This window comes from Strix uralensis, chromosome 14 (assembly GCF_047716275.1).
Source record: "Strix uralensis isolate ZFMK-TIS-50842 chromosome 14, bStrUra1, whole genome shotgun sequence".
NCBI lineage: Eukaryota > Metazoa > Chordata > Aves > Strigiformes > Strigidae > Strix > Strix uralensis.
In genome coordinates this window covers 11,813,457-11,834,357 of record NC_133985.1, presented here as the reverse complement: position 1 = coordinate 11,834,357, position 20,901 = coordinate 11,813,457, and the positions used below count along the sequence as shown (strand labels likewise).

At 54.9% G+C, this 20,901-nt stretch overlaps 1 protein-coding gene across 14 annotated transcripts in view; it reads left to right on the top strand.

Annotated features, from left to right (window-relative positions):
* Nucleotides 1-5,885: 5,885 nt before the first annotated feature.
* Nucleotides 5,886-20,901, top strand: part of ABLIM3 (actin binding LIM protein family member 3) — a 56,258-nt gene continuing 41,242 nt past the window's right edge. For all 14 annotated transcript variants that reach the window (XR_012630852.1, XR_012630851.1, XM_074883696.1 and 11 more), the window contains exon 1: nt 5,886-6,216. Coding sequence is in view for 12 of the 14 variants with exons in the window: in XM_074883696.1 (XP_074739797.1) it covers nt 6,204-6,216 (13 nt within the window). In the remaining 2 variants the exon portion in view is untranslated. The remainder of the gene's footprint in view (nt 6,217-20,901) is intronic.

Sequence of the window (20,901 nt, the reverse complement as noted above, 5' to 3'; positions counted from 1 at the left end):
ATTTATTTTAAGTGTCTGCATTCCATTTTTAGACCGGGGAAAAAAAAAAAGTGAGATTTCCTAGAAAACAGATAAGCCACTGTTTACCAGGGGCTAGCCACTCTGCAGTATTCCATATGCTTAGAAGTATAAAAAGAAAATATTTTTCCTTAATTACATCATTTGGTCTCCTTCTGAACTGCACAGGCAGCAAGGTCCGGAAACCTGGTCTGAGCTTTGCCACCAGCCCCTGGGGAGAGGAGTGCCATGCTCTGGCCTGAAGGTCCCCCAGATTCTCCTGGAATCACCCTGATTCTCAGTTTCCCCATGAAACAATACAAGGAACAAAAGGAAAAACAAGATACTGTGATAACGCCACCCCAGCAATAAGAAAGAAGCAGCATTTGCCAAGGCAAAACTGCTCTTTCTGAGAAGTTGGTGCTCCCCGAGGAGCTCTGGGAAGATGGGAGGTGTGCCAGCCAGCTTCCACAAGTGGAGAGGTCCAAGGGCTGGGCTTCTCACAGGCAGCTTGTGATGGGCAAGTCTGTCCATTATCAACATCTCAGGACCCTGACCTAACGGCTGATGGGAAGGAGGATGTTTCTTCCTTCCATCAGTCCTCACTGCTTCAGGGCAACTTAAAAGGGAAAACTAAAAATAAACCCAACTTCCGATGACCTTTAATAGGTTGAAACATAGTTGGCAATGGGAAAGCAGGTCAGGTACCTTGGGGACCAGAGCTGCAGCTGGTATAAATCTCCCTTGGCCTTGCTTTGCTGACACTACTCAGCAGGAGCCACTAGCCATGCTTTGCGGGGCGGCTGTCCCCAGTGGGTCCCTGCTCGCCCTGCAGCGGGGCCAGGAGCAGGGGCTGCAGCATCATGGTGTACAAGCAGAGGGGGAAACAAAGCAGCCCTGAGAGGCCTGACCTCAGGCAATAAGCCCTGATATTGCCTGGGAGCCCCAGCCTTGCTGTGTGCCACCACAGCGTGCTCCTTGGCTGCTCCAGCATGCTGCTGTGGCAGAGGTCTGCACAGGGACATTAGGTCTCCTGAAGGGCTAGAGAGTGAAAGACTCTTGCAGGTTTTAGGATAAACACTGGTTTCCAATGCCCTAAAGCCTTTGCTATCACCCCGCCCTTAGGCAGATCACGCAGCACCTCTCCTCTCCTGGTGTCTCGATCTTTCAGGAGGGGACCCAGCACTCCCAACATGCAGGACGAGTCACTCTCGACCTTCTGCAGCACTTGTTTTCACTCATCTGCTTTTGATTTGGGAACATTTTTTGCACTTGACCTAGGGACTCAGCCCCTGTGATAAGATGGCTAACACCAGAGCACCTGTAGCTCCTTCCGTGCATGGTGCAGGTATCCCTTCCTGGCTTTGCCAGGATGGCTACAGGTTACAGATGGGCTATGGTGCACACCAGCATCACCTGGAGCAGATCCAGCTCACAACCATTCTCTGCTGTCTGGGTATATTTTTTTTCGCCGAAACTATTTGCACAGCACTGAAATTAATGACTAAAAATGTGAGTTTGCTTGAAAATAATCTATCATTTGATTATCACTTTAATGCAGGCAGCCTGGGGAACATCTGCCTCTGCCTGTCTGTGTCTCCTCCTGCCGACATGGGGAATTGCTGGGAAGGGCTGTTGTGCTGCTGTGTAAACTGGAAGAAAGCCAAACCACTGGTGAATGACTTGGTGGTTGCTGTGATTGAGGAAGAGGAGTGGGGTCCTGTGCTGGATGAGGCTCTAACTGTGCTGTCAGGTCCCACCATAGCCTCCCAGGGCTCCCTCTTAAAACACCCACTGCCCAGTTCACTGCCTCTGGTCCCACTTGCTATGTTTTTCAGGGACTCCCAAAATAAAATGCTGATCTCCATCATCTGGAGAGTAATTCTGTCATCACTAGAAGAGTGATCCTGGCTTTGCACTGGGGCAGTGGGCAGCAGCATCTGACCACTCCTGACTTTACCTCTGGCAGATTCCACCTCACTGGGGAGGCAGGGGAGAAGAGAAAAATGGGTGGGGAACTGCCCAGTGAGGCAGAATTTCCTCCATCCCATGACATAGACCATGTGCTGTGGTATAATGGGGTCTCCAGACCCCTTAGGCTTCTCTGCTGCATTTTGGGAACATCACAGCCCTGGACTTACAGTCTTTTTTTGGAAATGTCACCAGCTTCCAATGAGTCAGAGTCCTGCTTCTCTGCAGCCTGCCCAGTGCTTTGTGCGAGGCATTGGGCTACGTTGTACTGGGGTCCCCACAGGCATCTCGCTGCCGTTGTTTGGACTTAAATCTTCTTGCTGAGAAAGGGAAGCCTTTCGCTGCCAGCGCACATGCAGGCAGGTCTGCCAGGAGCTCGGACTGGCAGGGACGCATTCAGGCAGCTGGTGCCTCTGGGACAGCCAGACACATTTGTGCTACGGCACCCTGGAGCAAGGGCTGCAGCTGGGATCTCTAGCCAAGGCATTTCCACTCCTCCTGCAACTGTGATTCACAGGGCCCAGCAGTGAAGGTTGTTCACCAAGATGACTACCAGTTGAAGGGGAAAAAAAGCGGGTGGAAAGCCTGGGGCTCCTACAGAGAGACCTCTGAAAGCTGTTCTGTGTGACCGTATGTGTGTGTTTGAAAACACGTATGTATGCATGTGTCTGTACCTAGGTGTGCTGAAAGGGATGCTATGGCTTCAAGTAAACCAGAAATGCCAGAGCTAAGGCTGCTGATGAACCATCCCCCCATGCGCTTTGAGGACAGAGATACTTACGTAATCTTTTAACTCTCTGACCTCTCCTAACCCTGTCTCTCCTGGCCTTGGGACCTGCTACCCGATATTTCCCTTCCATTCCCCTCTCCATTCCTCACCTGGTCTCCAAGTCACACAGGAGTGAGAAGGGATCCCCTTCCCCAGGGCTTTCCCCAGGCACCCTGCTCTGTGGTCCAGCCCTGGGGACCAACATCCTTTCCCAAGGACAGCGGCTGAGCGCAGCCTCACACAGAAACACGGGGTGGTGCCTTCCCAAGCCACCGGCAGGAGAGGCGATGAGCCTGACTTCTCTGAGTTCCTGGTGTTGATATAGCACAAGATACATTTCGAGCCCAGCTCCCAGTGATTCCACATGCAGCCAGTAACTTCCAGCTCTCCCAGTGATCAGCCAGCTGGTGTTCCGAGTCAGGCATCAGGGAAAGAAGAACACAGTTATTGACTGGGTGGGGAAAGTTTGGTTTAGGTAATTCTTAACATCTCAAAAGAGCACAGAGGCAGAGATAAGCAACCCAGTGTCCAGGGGAGTTGTCAGTAAAATTCAATGCAATTGGCACCCTTTTTCTTCCATCCTCTCACCCCCATCACCATCATGTCCCTTTTCACTGAACGATACAGGGTCCTGCAGGCAGCAGCTTCCTCCGCACAGCCTGAGCTACGTGGTACATGCTGGGTACTGAATGAGGCAGGCGCCTTATGGGAAAAATACGCATCTAATAATTGCCGTGAAAGACTGTTGCAATGCACAGACACAAAGGGATGAAAGGAGGCTGCGTTAACATCCTGACATTTCCTTATTTCTGACTTCTTGTCTCAGGCATCCCTAACACCCTTTTATGGCAGCTTTTGTAGCTGGTTTCCTCACTCAAAGAAAAAGAAATGGGATTTCCAAAACACCATGGGACAGTGCTCATGGTGAGGGGCTCCAACCAGTGCCCTGCGCCATGGGCCCCTGCTGCAGCCCAGCCAGGGGCCAGGTCCCTGGGCAGGAGCCACTGGCTGAGGTGGGGGGTTGGCAAGGATCTGAGATCCCTGCTGTCAGCTAACAAGTGCCGAAACCCAAAAATCTCATGGCGGGGGGCACCTGATGCCCTGCCCACCTGCCCCACTGGCAGCGCCTGCTGCACCTTCCCCGTGGCGCAGCTCCGTGGGGCTGGAACCCTCCGGTTGGGAGGGGATGAAGGGGAAGAGGTTCTGTGCTGGTGCCCCCTGAGCTCTGCCAAAGCACCCCGTCCTCCTCCGCAGCCCTCTGCAATCCCAGCCTGTCTCTGCTGGAAATTTCAAGTTATTCTGAAAGCAGCAAGTTAACAAGATTTGGAAACCAGGTCAGCGGAAGAAGCTTAATTAGCTCACTGAACCGTAGGGACCAGCTCACATTGTGTCTGCTTTATTGACTCCCCGAATGGACGTTATTGATACGATAGGTGTGAGCCTTGCCGTGCCGGGGTCCTGCGCTCTTCCCTCAAGGAGGGGACACCAGGGCACAGGGAAACTTCACAGAAGACCTCAAATGAGCTTCATAGAACAGCCCAAGCCATCCTGCCATGCTGTATCAGCAGCACTGCTTTCTCCTTGCCTGTTCCCCCTAGCCTTGCAGGGACCCCCGGACCCCCACCCCCACTGCTGGTCCTGCTCTTCCCACCCACCCACCACCTCTGGGGAGGTGACAGAGCCGAAGGGACAGGCAGCAGGGCTTGCAGCTAGCTGGCTGCATCACCAGCAGCACAGGCGTAGCTCACACGACCTGCTACCTGTCTTGTCATGTCACCGCAAACATCTGCTGCCGCAAACAAAACAGCAAGAGAAAGGGAAAGCAAAAGGCCCTCTCTGGGCGGCACTCCAGCCCCAGGAGCTGGAGAGATACGGTGCCTGTCACGCTGCATGAAAAACCCCTTTCATTAGCGGCAAGATCGTAGCTCGCCTCTTTGAACCACAGCGCAGCTTCTCGGGGGCTCCGCAGGCAGGGCAGGCACAGCCCTGGGAGCAGCTCCGCTGGGTAAGGCTTTATTCTGATAGATAGCGTCTCACAACCAAAACAAGGAGTAATGGCTTTGAAGCCCTTCCAGGAATCCTGATGTGCTGCCAGCAGCGAAGGCTGCTTGCTGATCGCGAGGGAAGAGCCCCCTCTCCATCCTGCAGCCGGGTGCTGTGCAGACACCCGCAGCCCCCTCCCTGCTCCTGGCGTGGGACAGACACCCGGGTGGCCTTGTGTGGGGCTGCCGGGGCAGTGGGGGGCGGCCAGCCCGGACAACTGCTGGAGGGGGACCTTGGCACTAGAGGAAATTCAGTTTCCAGCATAAATTGCATCCCTCCCCCCTGCCTCTGTCCTGGGACAGCGTTTCTTGGCAGGCTCAGCCGCCACAGGGCCAAGCTGGACAGTGAGCAGGGTGGGATGGGCAGCTGGTCCCACCCAGGGCTGGGTGGGAGCAGCACCGGGCTGGGGGCGAGTATGTGGGGAGCCCCATGGCAAGGAGGGACCAGCCTGACGGCCCCAGGAGCTGCAGGCAGAGCTGCAGGCAGGGCTGACGGCAGGGCAGCTCACAGGTCACCAGGCAGGGCAGACCGCAGGATTGAAGACAGGGCAGCAGGAAGGGCAGGGTAGCGCAGCAGGCAAGGCCGGACCACAGGCAGGACTGCAGGCAGGGCAGAGCAGCGGGCAGGGCTGGAGCAGAGGCAGGACTGCAGGCAAGGCAGAGCAGCAGACCAGGCAGGAGTGGAGGCAGGAGTGGAGGCAGGACTGCAGGCAAGGCAGGAGCGGAGGCAGGACTGCAGGCAGGGCAGCAGGCAGCGCCGGACCGCGGGCAGGACTGCAGGCAGGGCAGGGCATCGGGCAGGGCATGGGGCAGGGCGGGGCAGGGCATGGGGCAGGGCAGGACTGCAGGCAGGACTGCGGGCAGGGCAGCGGGCAGGCGGTGCCCAGCAGATGGCGGCGGTGCCGAGGCGGCGCGTCCCGCAGCCGCCCCCCGGGGCCGGGGCCGGGGCCGAGCCGCCGCCCCCCGCGCTGCCCCCCGCGCCGCTCCGCGCTGCCCCGCCGGGCGGTGCCGGCCGCGGGCTGAGCCGCCGGGGCGGGGCCGGGCGCTGCGCGGCGCTGCGCGGCCCCCGCGCGGCTCCACACCCCGCTATAAGAGGAGCGGCCGCGCTGCGCGGCGCAGTGCATGGCAGCGGGCAGCGGCTCGGCCGGACGGCGCGGCCCCGCCGGGACCCTCCCCCGGGCCGGCCCCGGGCGTCCCCCTGCCCGCCCCGACACCCTTGACCTTGCCATCCGCGGAGACAGCCCTGCTGGTGGCGGAGCTGCCTTGGGATGCGTTAGCCGGCGGATCACACGGAAATATTTCTCCTAGGAAGGAGAGAGGCAACCTCCTCCCAGTGACGGTGGCGGGGGTTGGGAGAAAAAGAGGATTTAAAGAGCATCTTTGCCCCCTTTGTTGAATGAGAAGGACAGAGGAGAGCCAGCAAGATGAGCACTAGCAGTAAGTACGGCTTTCCCTTGCCTGAGCTATGGGGATGGGGCTGTCTTGCACTGATCTGGCTGGGAGGAATTGGAAAGAAAATGTTACAACAGGGTTGAGAAGCCTAATGGGATGGATTTTTTTGTTTTCCTGCCTGCCCTTTGCTTTCTGACAGGATCTGGCTCTGCTGGCCCTCATTTCATGTAGCCTAAGCCATGGTGCTTATCTCCACTGAGTACTTTTCTTGGCTTATGTTTCTGGGGTTTGGAGGGCAGATCACGGACTAAAATGTCGATATGCAACATGGTGAGAGGGAGCCGGGAGCACTCTGACAGGCAGCAGGCTCGCTTGCTGATGCCACTGCCTCCGTATAAATGGACGCGGGGAACAGCTGATGGGGAGGAGGAGCAGGGTAAGGAGAGACCCAGAAATCAGGGACTTGAGCAAAGCACAGGTGCAATACTGAAAAACATGTACCTTCTGCAGCTGGGGATGTGGGTGTTTCTATTGTGTGTGTGAGAGACAGGGACAGAGGCACTCATGCACTATGTATGAATTTCTAAAGAAGCGGAGATTGGAAATGTGCTATATAAGATGAGAACTGGCACCTGCTACTCGTCTGGTTACTTCTGGTTTTGCGTCCTTGTTGCAAAGTCTGTAAAGATTGATCAGGTTTGATCAAGTCACCATTTCTTTTTCCTCACTGATATGATGTGTGACAGCTGTACCCACCTCGCTAGCACAGTTTTGATCCATTCCTTTGGAAGAAGTGAGCCCCCAGCTGAAGGAGTCGATGCTGATGGCCACCTGAGGGTTTTCCTTCTGGGATAACCTGCCCAAGGAAGGTGCCCTCCCTCCTGTGGGTCCTAGAGGCGTTGTGAAGAAAGGAGGACTCCCCCAGGCAGAAAGCAGCAGAGCAGTGACTTCCCCATTGCACTGGTGTGTTGAGGTTTCTCAATCTGAGGGCTTGGGGTGGTTCCCAAGCAAAACACTGTGAAAAATGCCTTGGCATGCTGCAAGGCAACAGAACAGGTGATTCCAGCTCTGTTAGGCTGTGTCAGAGGCGAGAAAACTTTCCAGGTGCCCTCTGAATGAGCCACACCTGGGACAGGAGCTAGCCCCCTTCCTGGGGGAGTGGGGCTGGCTGTGCCCAGGTGGGAAACAATAGGGACTGATTCTTTCTGAGCCTGCTGGATGCCTGAACAAAGGGTCCTCCTCCCTCTGTCTCTCTGGGTGATGAGCGCAGGCCCAGTGCAGAGGGCTGGGGTGGCACACGGTGCTCGCTGGGGTCAGTGACCACAGCGGTCAGGTGGGACTGTTAAGCTTCCTCGAAGCAATTTTGACAAATGCGTGTTGGTTCCTGTTGGGATTCCTTTCCAGCTCTTAATAGCCAGCTTGGCTGCTGATAGTGATAAGGGCTGTTTACAGCACTGGTGTGTTATAACTATCAGATTGCGCCGCAAAACTCCTTTACTGGGTCCTCCCCCACACAGAGAGGTGCCAGCAAACCCAAACGTGCTGCCTGCCTGTTGCTCTGACATGACTCACGGCAGGAGGCCACCGGGCAGGCAGCGAGCGAAGAGCTGGGAGTCTCTGGGGAGGTGCTCCTCCTTCTGCCACTGCCTTGCTCTGTGACCTTGGGCACATCGCTCGGCCGTGCCTCAGCTTCTGGATTTGCCAGCAACAGACTGCCACCGTGGCCCTTGCCCAGCCCTTTGGATGGCTTTGCCATCTTGGCCTAAATATTGCCATTACCTCTTTCAAATTAGCCATGTGCTTTAGTAAGGGTTTGGGAACTTTTTAATATCTACTGGTCACTTCCTGTGCTGTGGGTTGATTACTTATGGTCCCTTTGGGACCACACCTGGTACAAGGGCTGTACAAACCCCGCAAGGCAGCAGGCTCTGCCCTGTTGGGCTTCCAAACTATTTCCCAGTAGCCAAGGGGCTCAAAGCAGGGCTTGCCATACCTAAATGCTGGCTCACGTCTGATCTTAGCAACAATCCTCTCCTAGCTGGTTCTGTGAGCAAGGCATGGGGTGTGGGGCCATCTCTTCTGTCAGCATGCTCTGTGACTTCTGTGAACGTTGCCAAAAGCTGTCTCTTCCCTCTCGTTGCGGCCTCACCCAGCTCTGCATATCCCTACCCAGCCTGTATCCCTCAGGTCCGTGTGCCTGTGAAGCAAGAAAGGAGCCCAGGAGCCTGTGTCAGTGCCCTCCATTGCCATCTCTATTACAGCCCCCTGATGCTACCAGGCAGTGACCTGCAATGGCTTTTGCAGCCCTTTGCTAGTGGCCAGTGGCTCAGGGGAGCTCTGTGCCACTTGTTGGTCAGAGACTTCCCAGCCCTGCTTGCAGCTCCCAGGCATGGCCAGCTCTGCTGCTCTCTGCATTGATTGTTTTCCCCCAGCCCCTGTAGTGCCTGGGGGCTCAGGTATGGTGGGATCCAGCCAGAGGGCTCAGCTGCCCTCCAGCCTCCCCAGTCTGGTCTCTCTGCTGGTGCACAAGACCCTACCTGTGCATATGTGAGGAGAGAGGGAGTCACGGGAAGAGGAGGAAGATGGATGTGTGGATGATGAAGCTAGATGGGGTGACGACATACAGGTGTACCTGTGGCTTCAGGACCAAAACTTTGGGTCTGGCAAATCAATGAGATGAGCAGCTGAGGCTAAAATGTCACTGTCTGATCCGTGAATTCCCACCACTCCTTTCCATTTTACTTGGTGCATTTTGATAACACTTCTATCCTGTCTGAAGCTGACATGAGACAGGAAACCTGGGACTGTGGGCCGTGGCTGGCCTCAAGCCATGCTGTTGTGCAGAATTATCCGTGAGGCCTCCAGGGAGCTCTGAGCAGGGTTTGCCGGGCTGTACAGGTGTATCTCTGAAGATGTTTTGTGCACAGGAGCCTTGCCTGCCCTTGTTGAAGGGACAGGGGTTTGCTTCTCACCCTGGTATGGGTCCCAGGGTTGGAAGCCCCATGTTGTCATCTCTCCCATGATGCAGGGAAGGCAAAGCCATATGGCACTCTTGCTTTTAAGGCGAAAAGGAAAAGGTCCTTGATCTTGGTGTAAACTCATATCCTGAGGCTGTGGAGCAGACCAAGTGGCCCTGAGGGTGCAAGGGTTGTATGGGAACGTGGCCTCTCCTCCTGGGGTCACCAGGTGTGCAGCAAGCATCTGCAGGGCACAGTGTTGATATTTACATTAGCTACGGTATTTATACCTCCCACTCTGGTTAGCACTGCTAATTGGTTGCAAATGGATTCATACATTCATAAACAGGTCTATCAGTGCTGCTCTGCATTTCCATTGAAGCTGGATCCTGTAGTACAAACCCTTGCCCCAGAGAACATCCCTTAAAATCACCCCCTGAAAGCTATGGTTTGAGCTCAACCTCTCCCTCGGAAACTGGCCTGGTGCAGGGAGTTGAAGGTGATCAGTGCTGTGTTTGTGCTCATTTGAAGCTGTCAACTGACCCAGGGATTTAGGACTCTCTGAAATGGGTGTGAGTAATCCCTTCTGCTGCTTTGAAAGCAGCCATTAGGTTTGGGTGCTGCAAGTCCATGCAGTGAGTATGACCTGTGAGTAGGGGTCACCCCAGTGGGACCTATGGGTAGATGATGGCATTTGCACATTGTCTCTCCTGGTCCAGCTCTGCTGGGGTGGGAGGGGGGCTGCTGGAAGCTTTGGCACTGGCCTTGTCAGGAGCAAGGTGCCCCTTATTGTTACGGGCCACCCTGGTCTGAGCAAAGACACACACACAACTCCTGGGGGAGGCAAAACCACAGTGAACTCCTGGGTTGAACCAGATTTGGCAGGCTCTGAATCAGTGTTGCAATGGGCGATTGAAACTGGTTCACAAACTGGAGACCTTGCAGACTCCTTTCTGTCTCCAACATGTGTCCTGGAGAGGGAGACCAGAATCTGTCCCCATGGCAAGTTAATTCAGGATGGGGGGAACCAGTACCATCTATCCCCCATCCTCTTTGCTCTGAGCAGCTGACAGCCTGTTGGAGCATGGAGAGCTCTTGCAGAGGGTTTGGTATGCAAAGTGGAAAGTTTCCCTGGACCATCCCAACCCCTGGCACCTCTCAAATTCCTGCTGGGAGGCTCCCCTAGTCTCAAAGCTGGGGAAGGAGACATGAGGAAAGGCTGGCGGGAACGTTTCATGACAGATACTGATGAATGCAGCATGTTTGCTTGGTTATTTTTGTCTTTTCTAAATCATGCTCCCTGTTACATGGTGATCCACTAAGCATAATTACCCAGTAATCTCTAGGCACATGTGGTTACAAGGTGTTTACCAGCAAACTCTATTAAGTCCCTGTGTAATTAAAGAGGAATCACATGGTGCTGCACATCTCCGGGAGCTCCAGCTCTGCTCTGTACAGCTCATCGGGCAGGGTGATTCACCAGGTCTCCCCACCCAGTGGGGCAGGACCTGCTGAGGAGGACATGGTGTTTCTCCTGTGTTCAGAAGTGCAGTGAACCTGGAGGGATCAGCCTGTCAGTGTGATGAGCAGTGTGAGCGTCTTCCCTGTGAGAAGGCTCTAGCTTCTGCAGGGGTGACACCAGGCCTAGGGGGTTGTCGTACAGATGAGCCTTTTTGGTCATAGCGCTCATGGTTCCTGGTCAACACTGGTTTGCGTTTCATCTTTGCAATGCTGGAGGCTAATACAGGCATGCCGTGATCTGGGGACAAAGCACAGCTCTGGTGAGGGAGGACTCAGCAGAGTAAAATGCTGACCAGAGCACTGGTGCTGCTGCCTAGTCCCTGGGGGCTTGGTGAGATGGGATCTGGCTCTGGATAAGCCTTCATGCTCCTCACCTCTGTTCCCCAAGAGCTGCTGCACAGGCTCTTCACATGCAGTGGGGAAAGAGGCAAGTCTCCAGAGCTCTTCCTTCTCTGGCAGGTTGTCATGGAGGAGAGCTTTCAGAAAGGCTGGAGTAGACTCGGGAGTTCAAGGTATGGGTGCAGGTGGGACAGAGAAGAAAGGAGGAACATGGATGCAAAACAGTCTTGCAAGAGATGAAAAGCTACCTTCCTAGTATGTTCTCTCCAAACCCAGCCATGAACATTATCTAGTGTCCATGCTTCTCCAAGGAGGGCTCTAGCACTGTGTTTTGCAGAATTTGGGCACCATGGGGAGCTCCAGGCTTTCCACCCACATCTTGGTCCTCTCAATTAATACCCAATCCTGATTCTGCTGCCACAAACAATCTGATAAAAATTGTCCCCTCTGTTCTCCTGGGCAGCCTAGCAAAGGGACAGTCATCCATTGCATTCATTTTGGTGCCAGAAAATTCAGAGCCCAGACAGCTTCTCTCTGTCCTCAGGCTGGTGGATGGACTCTGTCTTCTCACCAAGCTTTGTTCAGGCTCTCCTGCAAACCATCTTTCTTGGCAGCTTGCCCTTTGAAGAGCAGAAGCCATGGAAAGTGGCCCTGCAGGCCAATGAAGTGCATGCTGTAAAGTCAATTGGAGCAATTGAATTATTTCAAGGACCTACCATGCTCTTATAAAATAAATAGCAAGTTTTCTAATGACAAAGTGACGATTGGTTTAGCCAGATAATTGTATCTGTGATGCCAGCAGGCTGGACTAATGACAGACTGTCCTGTTATCAGCAAGGAGTCAGTGTGGTGCTGCCTTTGCTCTCTGCAAAGCTGTGAGGGAGTAAAGGCAAATCCACCAAGTTCGTGCCAGACCCTACAGTCCTATCATGACAGTGCCATAATGAAGTGGTTGAAACATCTAATTAGATAATTTTAGACTAAATACATCTGTGTCTCGGTTGTGAGCACTGCAGCACCTCCAGAAAGCATACTGGGGGTAGACTGGTGATGGCAAGGACTCAGGAGGAGAGTGGTGGGGGAAGGAGCTTTGAGGGATGAAAGAGGACTAGGAGTGACCACAGTAGCTGCAGGGAAGGCAGAGCCCAAGTCCAAATGCTTCAGGCCTAGGTAAAGTTTGCTGGGGAGCAGCTCGGGATGAGTGTGGCAGGGTGACTGGCAGCCTGCAGCAGGGAAGGTGGTTCTTGCTTGGAGGACAGCTGGGCTGTCCCAAGTCCTCCTGTGCCCAGCATCTGTGCCTTTTGAGTCTAGGCTCAGTAAATTACTGGGGAAGTAGAAGAGCTTGAGTGCACTGATGCACAGCCCTGATGGACATGCCTTCTTTTCTAGAAAAGGGCTGTCTGAAGCTTAACAGGACCAAACTGATCTAGCATGGCAGCAAACTTGGGTGCACAGTTCCCATTTATTTGATGGTGGCTCAGGCTTTCGGTAACCCATAGTTTATATCTGTACTTTTCAGTTTGGGTATAGTCGCCTTAATGCTTTATCAGTATTGGCCATAAGCCCTGGCCTGGGAATTGATCTGCCTTCTCTGCTGCCGTGGGTGGAGATCTGAAGGAAAACAGGGGCTAGTACTATGGCTTCCTTATGCAGTCTGTCTGACCTTCCTTTCTTCTTACCCTTTCTACCCTGGCAAGGTCCTCTGAGCCCTAAGCATCACTTGCTTTCCTGTTCATGAGCATTTTGCTCCACTTCCATTTTGAATCATCTTGATTTTGAGACTTGGACAACTGGGAAAGTCCTTCGGGGGAAGGTTTCTCTAAGGAGCAGGACAGCATAAAGGGGGAGCATGTGCTTGAGGGTTTGAAGCCATCCTGTTGGCTTCTGTGTTCTTTCTTGGCAACAAGTGGCACATTTTGGAGAGCACTACACTGCTGTGGGACAAGAAAGGCTTTGCTGGTGCAATGCCAGCACCAGAGCCCTTCCTCAGCCTAACTTGAGTCCATTGCAATCTGAATTTAAGTTTCAGGGTTTGATCTGTTCTCACAGTAGTGAATGATACGACTATTTCTCAGATACATGCAGTCAGGCTGCTGCTGGACGAGACAAGCATAACCTAGATCAGGACGTGAAGTGTGACCTCCCAGAGTGCATGTGCAAGGCTCCACAGTGCAGCACCCCTCACAAACACGCTTGTAGCATTTTGTTCGTAAAAGCACGTTGAGAGCCCTGCCTGTCCTTCTCAGCATCTGTGTTTTGTAGTAGCTGACCCTGGAGATCTTGCTGCTTTTCTCCTGGCATCCATCCCGCTGCCAGCCCTGGGGACCCATTTGCACAGGGGCATCCCGGGGAGGACTGCCCAGCCCAGGGGCAATTGCTTGCAGAGGGGGGCTATTTTTAAAGCAGCTGGGGGACCAGGTGGGTTGTTCCCTGGCTCAGCAGCACTTGCTGGGACATGTCAGGCACCGTGGTGGGGATCTCCCAGTTGCAGCTGCTCCCCAGCTGGGATTCTCAGCAGAGGCAGGGAGGGTCCCAGCAGGGTGGCTGGCCCAGGTCAGCTGTGTTTCATCTGCTGGTCAAGGACTTTTCCTTGCTAAAAGCTTTAGAAGAGGAGGAGGAGGTGTGAAACCCATTTCTGTTGCCTGTCAGGAGCTGCAGCCCATCCAAGCCCCAGAGCTGTGTGAGAGGGGCAGCTGTCTGCCCCCACCAGCCCCTTTCTGAAAGAAGGGGGTTCCTTGCCTTGGCCATGAGGCAGGGCTGGATCAGGGCTTGTCTGCCAGCTGCTGCTGCCCTGCCTGTCTCCTGCTGCAATGAATCACCAAGTGCTCTTCCTGGGTAAAATAACCACCACTGGCTTGACCACAGTGGTGCCCAGCTGGGGTGGTGAGTGGCTTTCTCAGCAGGCTGGTGTGGCTGCAAGGTCTGGGTCAGCCGGGATGCCTGCGTGTGACTACATGAGCAAACAGGTCTCTGGGATGCCAGGAAGGACCTGCAGCAGGTTCCCATGGTTTGTGCTTGTCCTGCAAACTGGAGATCCATGGTCAGGTGCTGAGTACAACAAAGGTGTGGAAAGGCTCTCCTTGTCTGGCCAAAAGAAATTGGGGCTGGGGCAGACAGAGGTCCCAGAGCCCCTCCAGATGTGGTGCAGACCCCACTCTCTCAGCACCCAGCTCAAATGCAGCCTTGCCTGCGCAGGGCTGTGGGAGCCAGGCCTGGGCAGCATTGGGCAGGCAGCGTGCTGTGCAGTTCAGCGCTGGCTTCTCCGGCCATCTGAGCAGGCAGCTCTGCTCCGGATTTTCCCTCTCTCTGCTCGTATCGCAGCAGTCCTCAGAGTGTGATAGAGCACAAGCTTCCCCAGCTCTCTTCTGCGCTGGCACAGCCTCTCATCTACGCTCAGATCACGGCACAGCGCTGGTCCCTGCAAACCCCTCCCTCCCTCCGCCTCGACTGCCCTGCGCCGTGCTGGGGCTGTGGGGTGTCCCTCCCCACCACCACGCTTCCCCCTCCTCGGCACCTTCTGCATCAGCTCCTGGTCCTCAGAGGATGAAGAAGGTGGAGCAAGGTAAGATGAGCTTCCTCTCACCTCCTACGTGCTATAAATAGCCGCATCATCCAAGCATCATCTGAGAGTGATGTGACCAAGTTCAGGCTCCTGGAGACCTGCTGCCTCCATCGCAGACATACCCAACACTTGGTCAGAACGGCTCCCGCGGGTCCCGCCAGTGACACGAAGCATGTCATCGCATTAGCGCGCTGCGGGACACCTCTCAGGTTATGCACAGCCTAATCTCATCTGGCAGCCGCTGAGGCTGGTGTCCTGTGGCTGGGTCAGCGTGCCCACACCTCGCTGGCAGCGGCAGCCAGGCAGCTTCTATGAGGGATCCTCCCCCCTGCAGTAAGGATTTAGCAACCTGCCTTTGGCCCTTGCCAAGCTGTGCTGGGGTGCAAGTGGCATGGATAGGCCAGGGCAAGGGGGTGTCTTTGGTATATGTGTCAGGTCTCTGGCCAGCCCTTTAGGAGGGAAGGGGAAAGCAGCTCTTCTGTAGGGAATAACCAGATCAGGGAGAGAAAAGTGGGTTTTGTGGTGCTGGTGCAGTGCCTGTGTGGCCCCTGAATGCTGCTTCACTCCCTCCATCCAGGCTGGCTGGAGGTTGGGGTTGACCAGGAAAGCCTTGGTCCTCCCTGTCTACCCAGGTTGTTGCCAGAGATTTGGTTCTTGGGGCAGGATATGCCTTTGGAGGGAGTTGTACTGGCAGCACCAGCATATCCCTCACCTCTTGACCATGAACCAGCATGGGAACCAAGCAGTATAGCAGCTTAAGTGTACATGGACATACAGGGAGAAACACAGCCATTTTCTCAGCAAGGAAACCCTCCTTCATCTGGCGGCAGATGCTAAAGCATGAAGCTGGATGATCCCCAGCTCAGAACCTTTTATTCAATGAGCAAAACCATGCCTTCATACACCCACAGATGCTACCTGGGAGGACTTGCACTGTTGCCCCACCATCTGGCCCAGCTACCCCCCTGGGAGAGGAGCAGGGTGGACTTGATCCTTCCCCTCTGGGACGGGAGGTGCCTGGCAGTGCTGGCCAGGGAGAGCTGAGGGACTGAGCGTGGATGTTCTCCCTCCCCTGCTTTTGAAAAAAGAAAAGTCACCGCCTGCATGGTGAGTTATGTGGTGATGATGGCTCGTGATGGGTTACATATAAAATCCCTCGCATCCCTGAGGATGCTACCAGTTGAAAGCTTTTATGGCATTTTAAAAATAGCCACAGAGGGGGAGAGAATGAGAAGATGGATAGGTAGGTGGATCCCTAATAAGGAGAGAAGAGGAAACGACTAGAGAGGGAATGGAAAGACTTTAGTGAACGGCATGTGAGTGATTACTGAAGAAGGGGGTGGTGTGGTCATACTGAGCCTCTGAGCTGCATGCCCAGCGGGAATGGGAAACCCTATAAAAAGCCTGGATGTGAGATATGTTCCTTGCACGTGCTGGGGAGAGGGATGGGGTGAGCATCAGCTCGGGTTCTCTCTCCTGTGGGCGTTCACTGCCTTCTACAAGTAGCCATTAAAAATAATCCGTGACTCTTGGATGTCTGTCTGCTGCTGCTCTTGCGTGATTCCCCAAACAGCTCCGGGCTCATCTGTGCTCCTTTCCTGCCTCGAGGCTCAGGCTCATGGTCTTGCCTGGGAGCTGATGGATGCGGTTGGTCCTGGCCCTGGATTTCCCCAGGGCGGCCTTTCCCACCTGGGCTGTGCTCCAAGAAGGATGCTGAGAGCTGCCTCTCTGCTCTGTCTTCTGGCTTTCTGCTGCCTGACAGCTTGCAGCAGCCGGAGGCAAGATCTGGTGGGGCTGGCGCTGGGTGAGGGTGCAGTTCACCAGCGCCTGGCTGGAGCAGTGGTCCCAGAGTTGCTGGCAGGAGATCCCTTCAGCGGGACAGCCCTGCTCTGCCTTGCATCACTGCCAGCACAGCGTCTCCACAGTCCCGGGAAGTGGCTCCAGGCCCTTCCCTCTGCTTGTGGCAGCTCTCCCCATCACTCAGGGAAGATTACACGGAGTGTCTCCAAGAAATGCTAATTGCTTTGGCTTGTGCTTGGTACAGCAGAGCCACTGGGTACTCAGAGCTCTTAGTCAGCTTAGAGATCTGCCAGATCCTTCCTTTCCTTCCCCTGGAGAGTTGGCAGAGGACTGCTGTGGTCGTTGCTGATACGCACATCTCTGGGCCCCGCCTGAGCTGCAGGCTTGCACCCAAGCTGGCCCAGACCCATGGTCCCAAATACCTGGTGGCACAAGGCACGGTGCACTCTCATCGGGGCTTTGCAGCCTCGGGGTGAAACACCCCACGTTCAGCCTGCAGCAGGCACAGCATGGGGTCAGATGCACCCCTTGTTCTAGAGGAAGGGTGTCTGGAGAGACAACAGGAGTTTCCCATCCTGGGGGATGAGGATGGAGCTCGTGCTGTGGCAGAAGCCATCAGGACTGCTCTGTTGTCTGTCTTCCTGGACCCCTCAGCTGCTGCTGCCCACCCCAGCTCTGCCACTGGTGATTAAAGCTGCACACAGCCGGGCTCGTTTGGTGCACGCTGCTGGGAAGCATTCCTTGGCTTTGCCCCCGCTCGATCTGCAGGGAAAAAACACTGCTAACAAGACTCCTCTGTCAAACTTGCCAGCCTGTCACATCCAGGCTGTTTCCCTCTTGCTTGCTTTCTTGTCTTTTTTTTTTTTTCTTCCTCATCAGCTAGGCAAATACCCAGGGAAGCAGAGGCTGGTGATGTGTTAGCTCTGCCCAGCTCCAGGCTTGGGAATAGCAAAGTTGGAGAGTGTGTGCTGCCTGGCCCTTGTGCTGGCCTCTTGCAGAGGGTTGCCACTCATCTGTGTGTTGATCTTGCTATATTTTTCAAGCCCGCAGCTTTTTTTTTATGCTGTAGCAGTGGAGCTGAAGTCCAGGGCCAGCACCCTCTGTGGGTGCTGAAGTCTCTACCCTACCTCCTTCACCAAACCCTAGGGCAGCCCCTGGGCTGGGGAGGGTGGAAAGATGCCTTCTGCCCTGGCTGGCTTCTGCTGACTTAGGATCTTCTCACCTTGTCTGAAATAACTTCTGGAGGAACAACAGGTGGTTCTGAGCAGCAGCACAGTCCTTGCTGGCAAGTGCCTGTTACCCTCCCCAAGGCAGGGGTTACCCCCACTTGCTGCTCCCACCTTGCTGGGCTGCTGTGAGAGCATCCTGCAGGCGCGTGGCAGAGCAAGGGCTTGCCAAGAGAGGTCATCTGTGGCTGCCCTAGCCCTGCTCGGCTGGTCAGGTAGCATAAAGGGTCCGGTTTGGGAAATAACTCTGTTCCTTGGCAGGCAGTTTCTGGCTCATTTAAGCCAAAAGCATGCACAACAAAGCACATGTTCATTTTCCCCATGTTGAAAGGGGACTTGTTCCCTGGAAAGTGCCAGCTCTGCTGAGCCCGTTGATTGCCTGTTAATTGTCACTAATGAGGAGCTAGGAGATGTGGCTTCCAGAGGCTGTTGGGGACAGACCATCACTTCAGCTTGGGAGGGACATCTCAGCGGGGAAGGGAGCTGTGACCTCGGCATGGGTGAGTTGAGCTGCATGAATGGGTTCGTTACCGGAGAGTGCCCCAATTCCTGCGCCTACAGCATGGGGCAGCAGCACTTAGCCCTGACTCAAGAGCAGACAGTGTGGAGGGTTAAGAGGATCTCTGGTGCTTACTGTACACAGATGGATTTATTTACATATATATATATAGGAGGGAGGTGGGATGGGGAGGGCTAAACCCACCCTGCCCAGGAGGGAGGGTTAAAGCTCTGTGGCTGGCCCATATTTGGGAGCACAGGGCTGGAGGGCAACAGGATCTGATGCCAGGGCTTGGCCATTCGTCTCCAGCCTGATGGTTGGAAGGCTGTTTTTCCGCCGGCCCTGATGAAAGGCACCAAAGGCTTTTAGCAGGAGACAGCCGTGTCTGCCTGCCTGCTGCTTCCCGCGCTGGCAGCCCCCCTCTCCTTTTGAAGTCGAGTTTCTGGGCGTACACAGGAGCAGAGGAGAGCTCGAGTGCGGGAAGGAGGAGGGGAGAGGATTACGTCTGTGCCAAAACCCCTCGCAAGCTCATGGGAGTTTATTGTTCTAGATGTGCCTCGTCCTGCCACATCCCTCATGGTCCCCAGCCCGGTTTGTCCTTGCCCAGCACTGAGCCCTGCTTGGTGCCTCTTGGCCCCATCACTTGGCCACCCCACGTCCTGCTAGCAGTGGATCAGGATGTGGCTGGGGGGATATTAAGCCCCCTTAGAGTGTTGTGCTGTGTGAGCACCGGGCAGAGGTGTGCTTTTACCTGCCGAGACAGCCCCGTGCCTCAGCAGGGACGGGTGTGCCTCTCCTGCAGCAGCAGCTCTCTGGGTGCTCATCGCCTGCTGCCCTGCTCCAGCTGCTCCTGTAGCATCTGCACAAATTACTTCAGGGGTTTCCTCTCATTTTCTCTTTGCTAAAATGGCTGAACTGTTTCACCCAGTGCTTCTCTCAGGAGTTTTCTCAGTTTTTCTCCTATTCCTGCTAGGCTTTCATGTACAGCCAGCCCTGCTGACCACCTCCTGCCCCCAGGTACCCACTCTCATCCCTGAGATCGGTGGGCTGAGGCACCACCCCAGCACCTGCTATCTGCCTGCAAGAGGCTGGTTCTGTGTTTACCATTCAGCTATCGTGAGGGCGGCTCAGCAGAGGGGGAGCTTCCCTTTGGGATATGTTATTTCATTAGAATAAACAGCCAAGTAGGATGTTATTTTCCATTCCAGCTGAGAGAGGTTGTAGTTGCTGCTTTTTGACCCCAAACCCTGATGACTGATTTTTTAATTCTCTGCCTTTAATGAAGTGGGATGGATAAGTGAGAGCAGAGCATGCTTTGGCAGTGCACACAGCTTGTTCTTGCAGCACAAGGGCTTATGTCAATGTATTTGTGGTTGCATCTCTGCCTGCTACTCTGACCTTGGGTTAGGGGTTCAGGTGAGCCCTGAGCCATGTGACAAAGCATACTTTGTCCCTTGCTGCCTCAGGGCTCCTTTCACAACCAGCCATGAAGATGGCCCACTTGATGTGGGGTTGGGACTTGGCTATTGCTCTGAAGGGCCCTGTGCTCTACTTGAGGGTCTTGGTAGTCTGGCCACTGAAATGCCTTTGTGGAGGCTCAGGGAATGCAGGCAGCCCTGCTCTGCTTGGGAAGTGGTAGGACAAAGAGCTAGCACAGCTGAGTTGAGAAATGGGGCTGGACCCCAAAACTGGGGTGCAGTGGGGAGTGGGAGCGTGGGCAGCCCTGAGCTAGCATGCTGCCTGTGATGTGCTGTGACCCAAAAGCTGGGCCGATCCATGTGTACTAGTGGAAGAAGGATGGTACTGAATAACCTAGCCCCAGATGCCCACCTGTGTCTTAAGGTTCTCTTCAGTTTGGGGTTTGAGAGCTGCCTCAGGGTCTGGGGTTTGAGACCAGCCTGCTGGGTCTCGAGCGGGGTTCTGCCTGTCTGTGCTGCAGCGGGATATCCCGCAGCACAGCCTCAGGCTGCCCGCCTGGGAACTGGCAGAGGGACATGCTGTGTCCTGGAGGGACCCTTTGCTGGGACAGCCACAGCAGGGCTGAGAGACACCGTCTTGGTGGTGCACTCAGTGTACACCCTGGGTTGCTTTGCTGAAGGTCGTCCCAAGGTGAGCAGCCTAAAGACATCTCTCATTCTCTTCCACAATGCCTGTATTTCCCCACCCCATCACTCCCTCCTGCCCCAGCTTTTTCTCCATGATTTTAGACTGTTTCCATTTCCTTCTTTTTTTTGCTTCCCCCTCCACCCTCCCCTTTCTTCTCTCTTCCCTTTTTCTGTTTCTCTCCTGTCAGCTTTGTTCACCCTGGCTGTGTACCGGGGTTGCCATGGTGACTGCCAGAGCATCTCTGCATCCCAGAGTAGTGGTCCTGTGCTTGCCCTGGCCATGGGGAGTGACAGGACACCCTCCTGCCCCTCAGAGGGGCCAGCTGCCAGGGTCTCCTGGGGATGGAGGTCCCTGGGGACATCCCTGTGACACATCCTGGTGTCCAGGGAGAGGACAGGTCAGGGCACAGGGTGGCCCTCAGCAGCCCAGGATGGGGCTGTGCAGCACCTTGTGCAGGGGGCTGGGGGAGGAACTGGCAGGGCTGGCTGCATGGCACAGCTTTACTGGCCTCTTGCTGCCAGAAGTGTTCATCTTCAATAAATATTTTTTTTAGTGAGCACTACTTAAGGAAAATAGAGGAGCTGCTGCAGCACAGGCAGTCCCTTTAGGTTTAATATGGCACCACCGCATGCCAGCAGAGAGGAGAATAAAACTGTATCAATATGGAGCTGTACCTCATTGCAGGACATGTGCACCTTTCCCCTTGCTCTTGGGAATAAG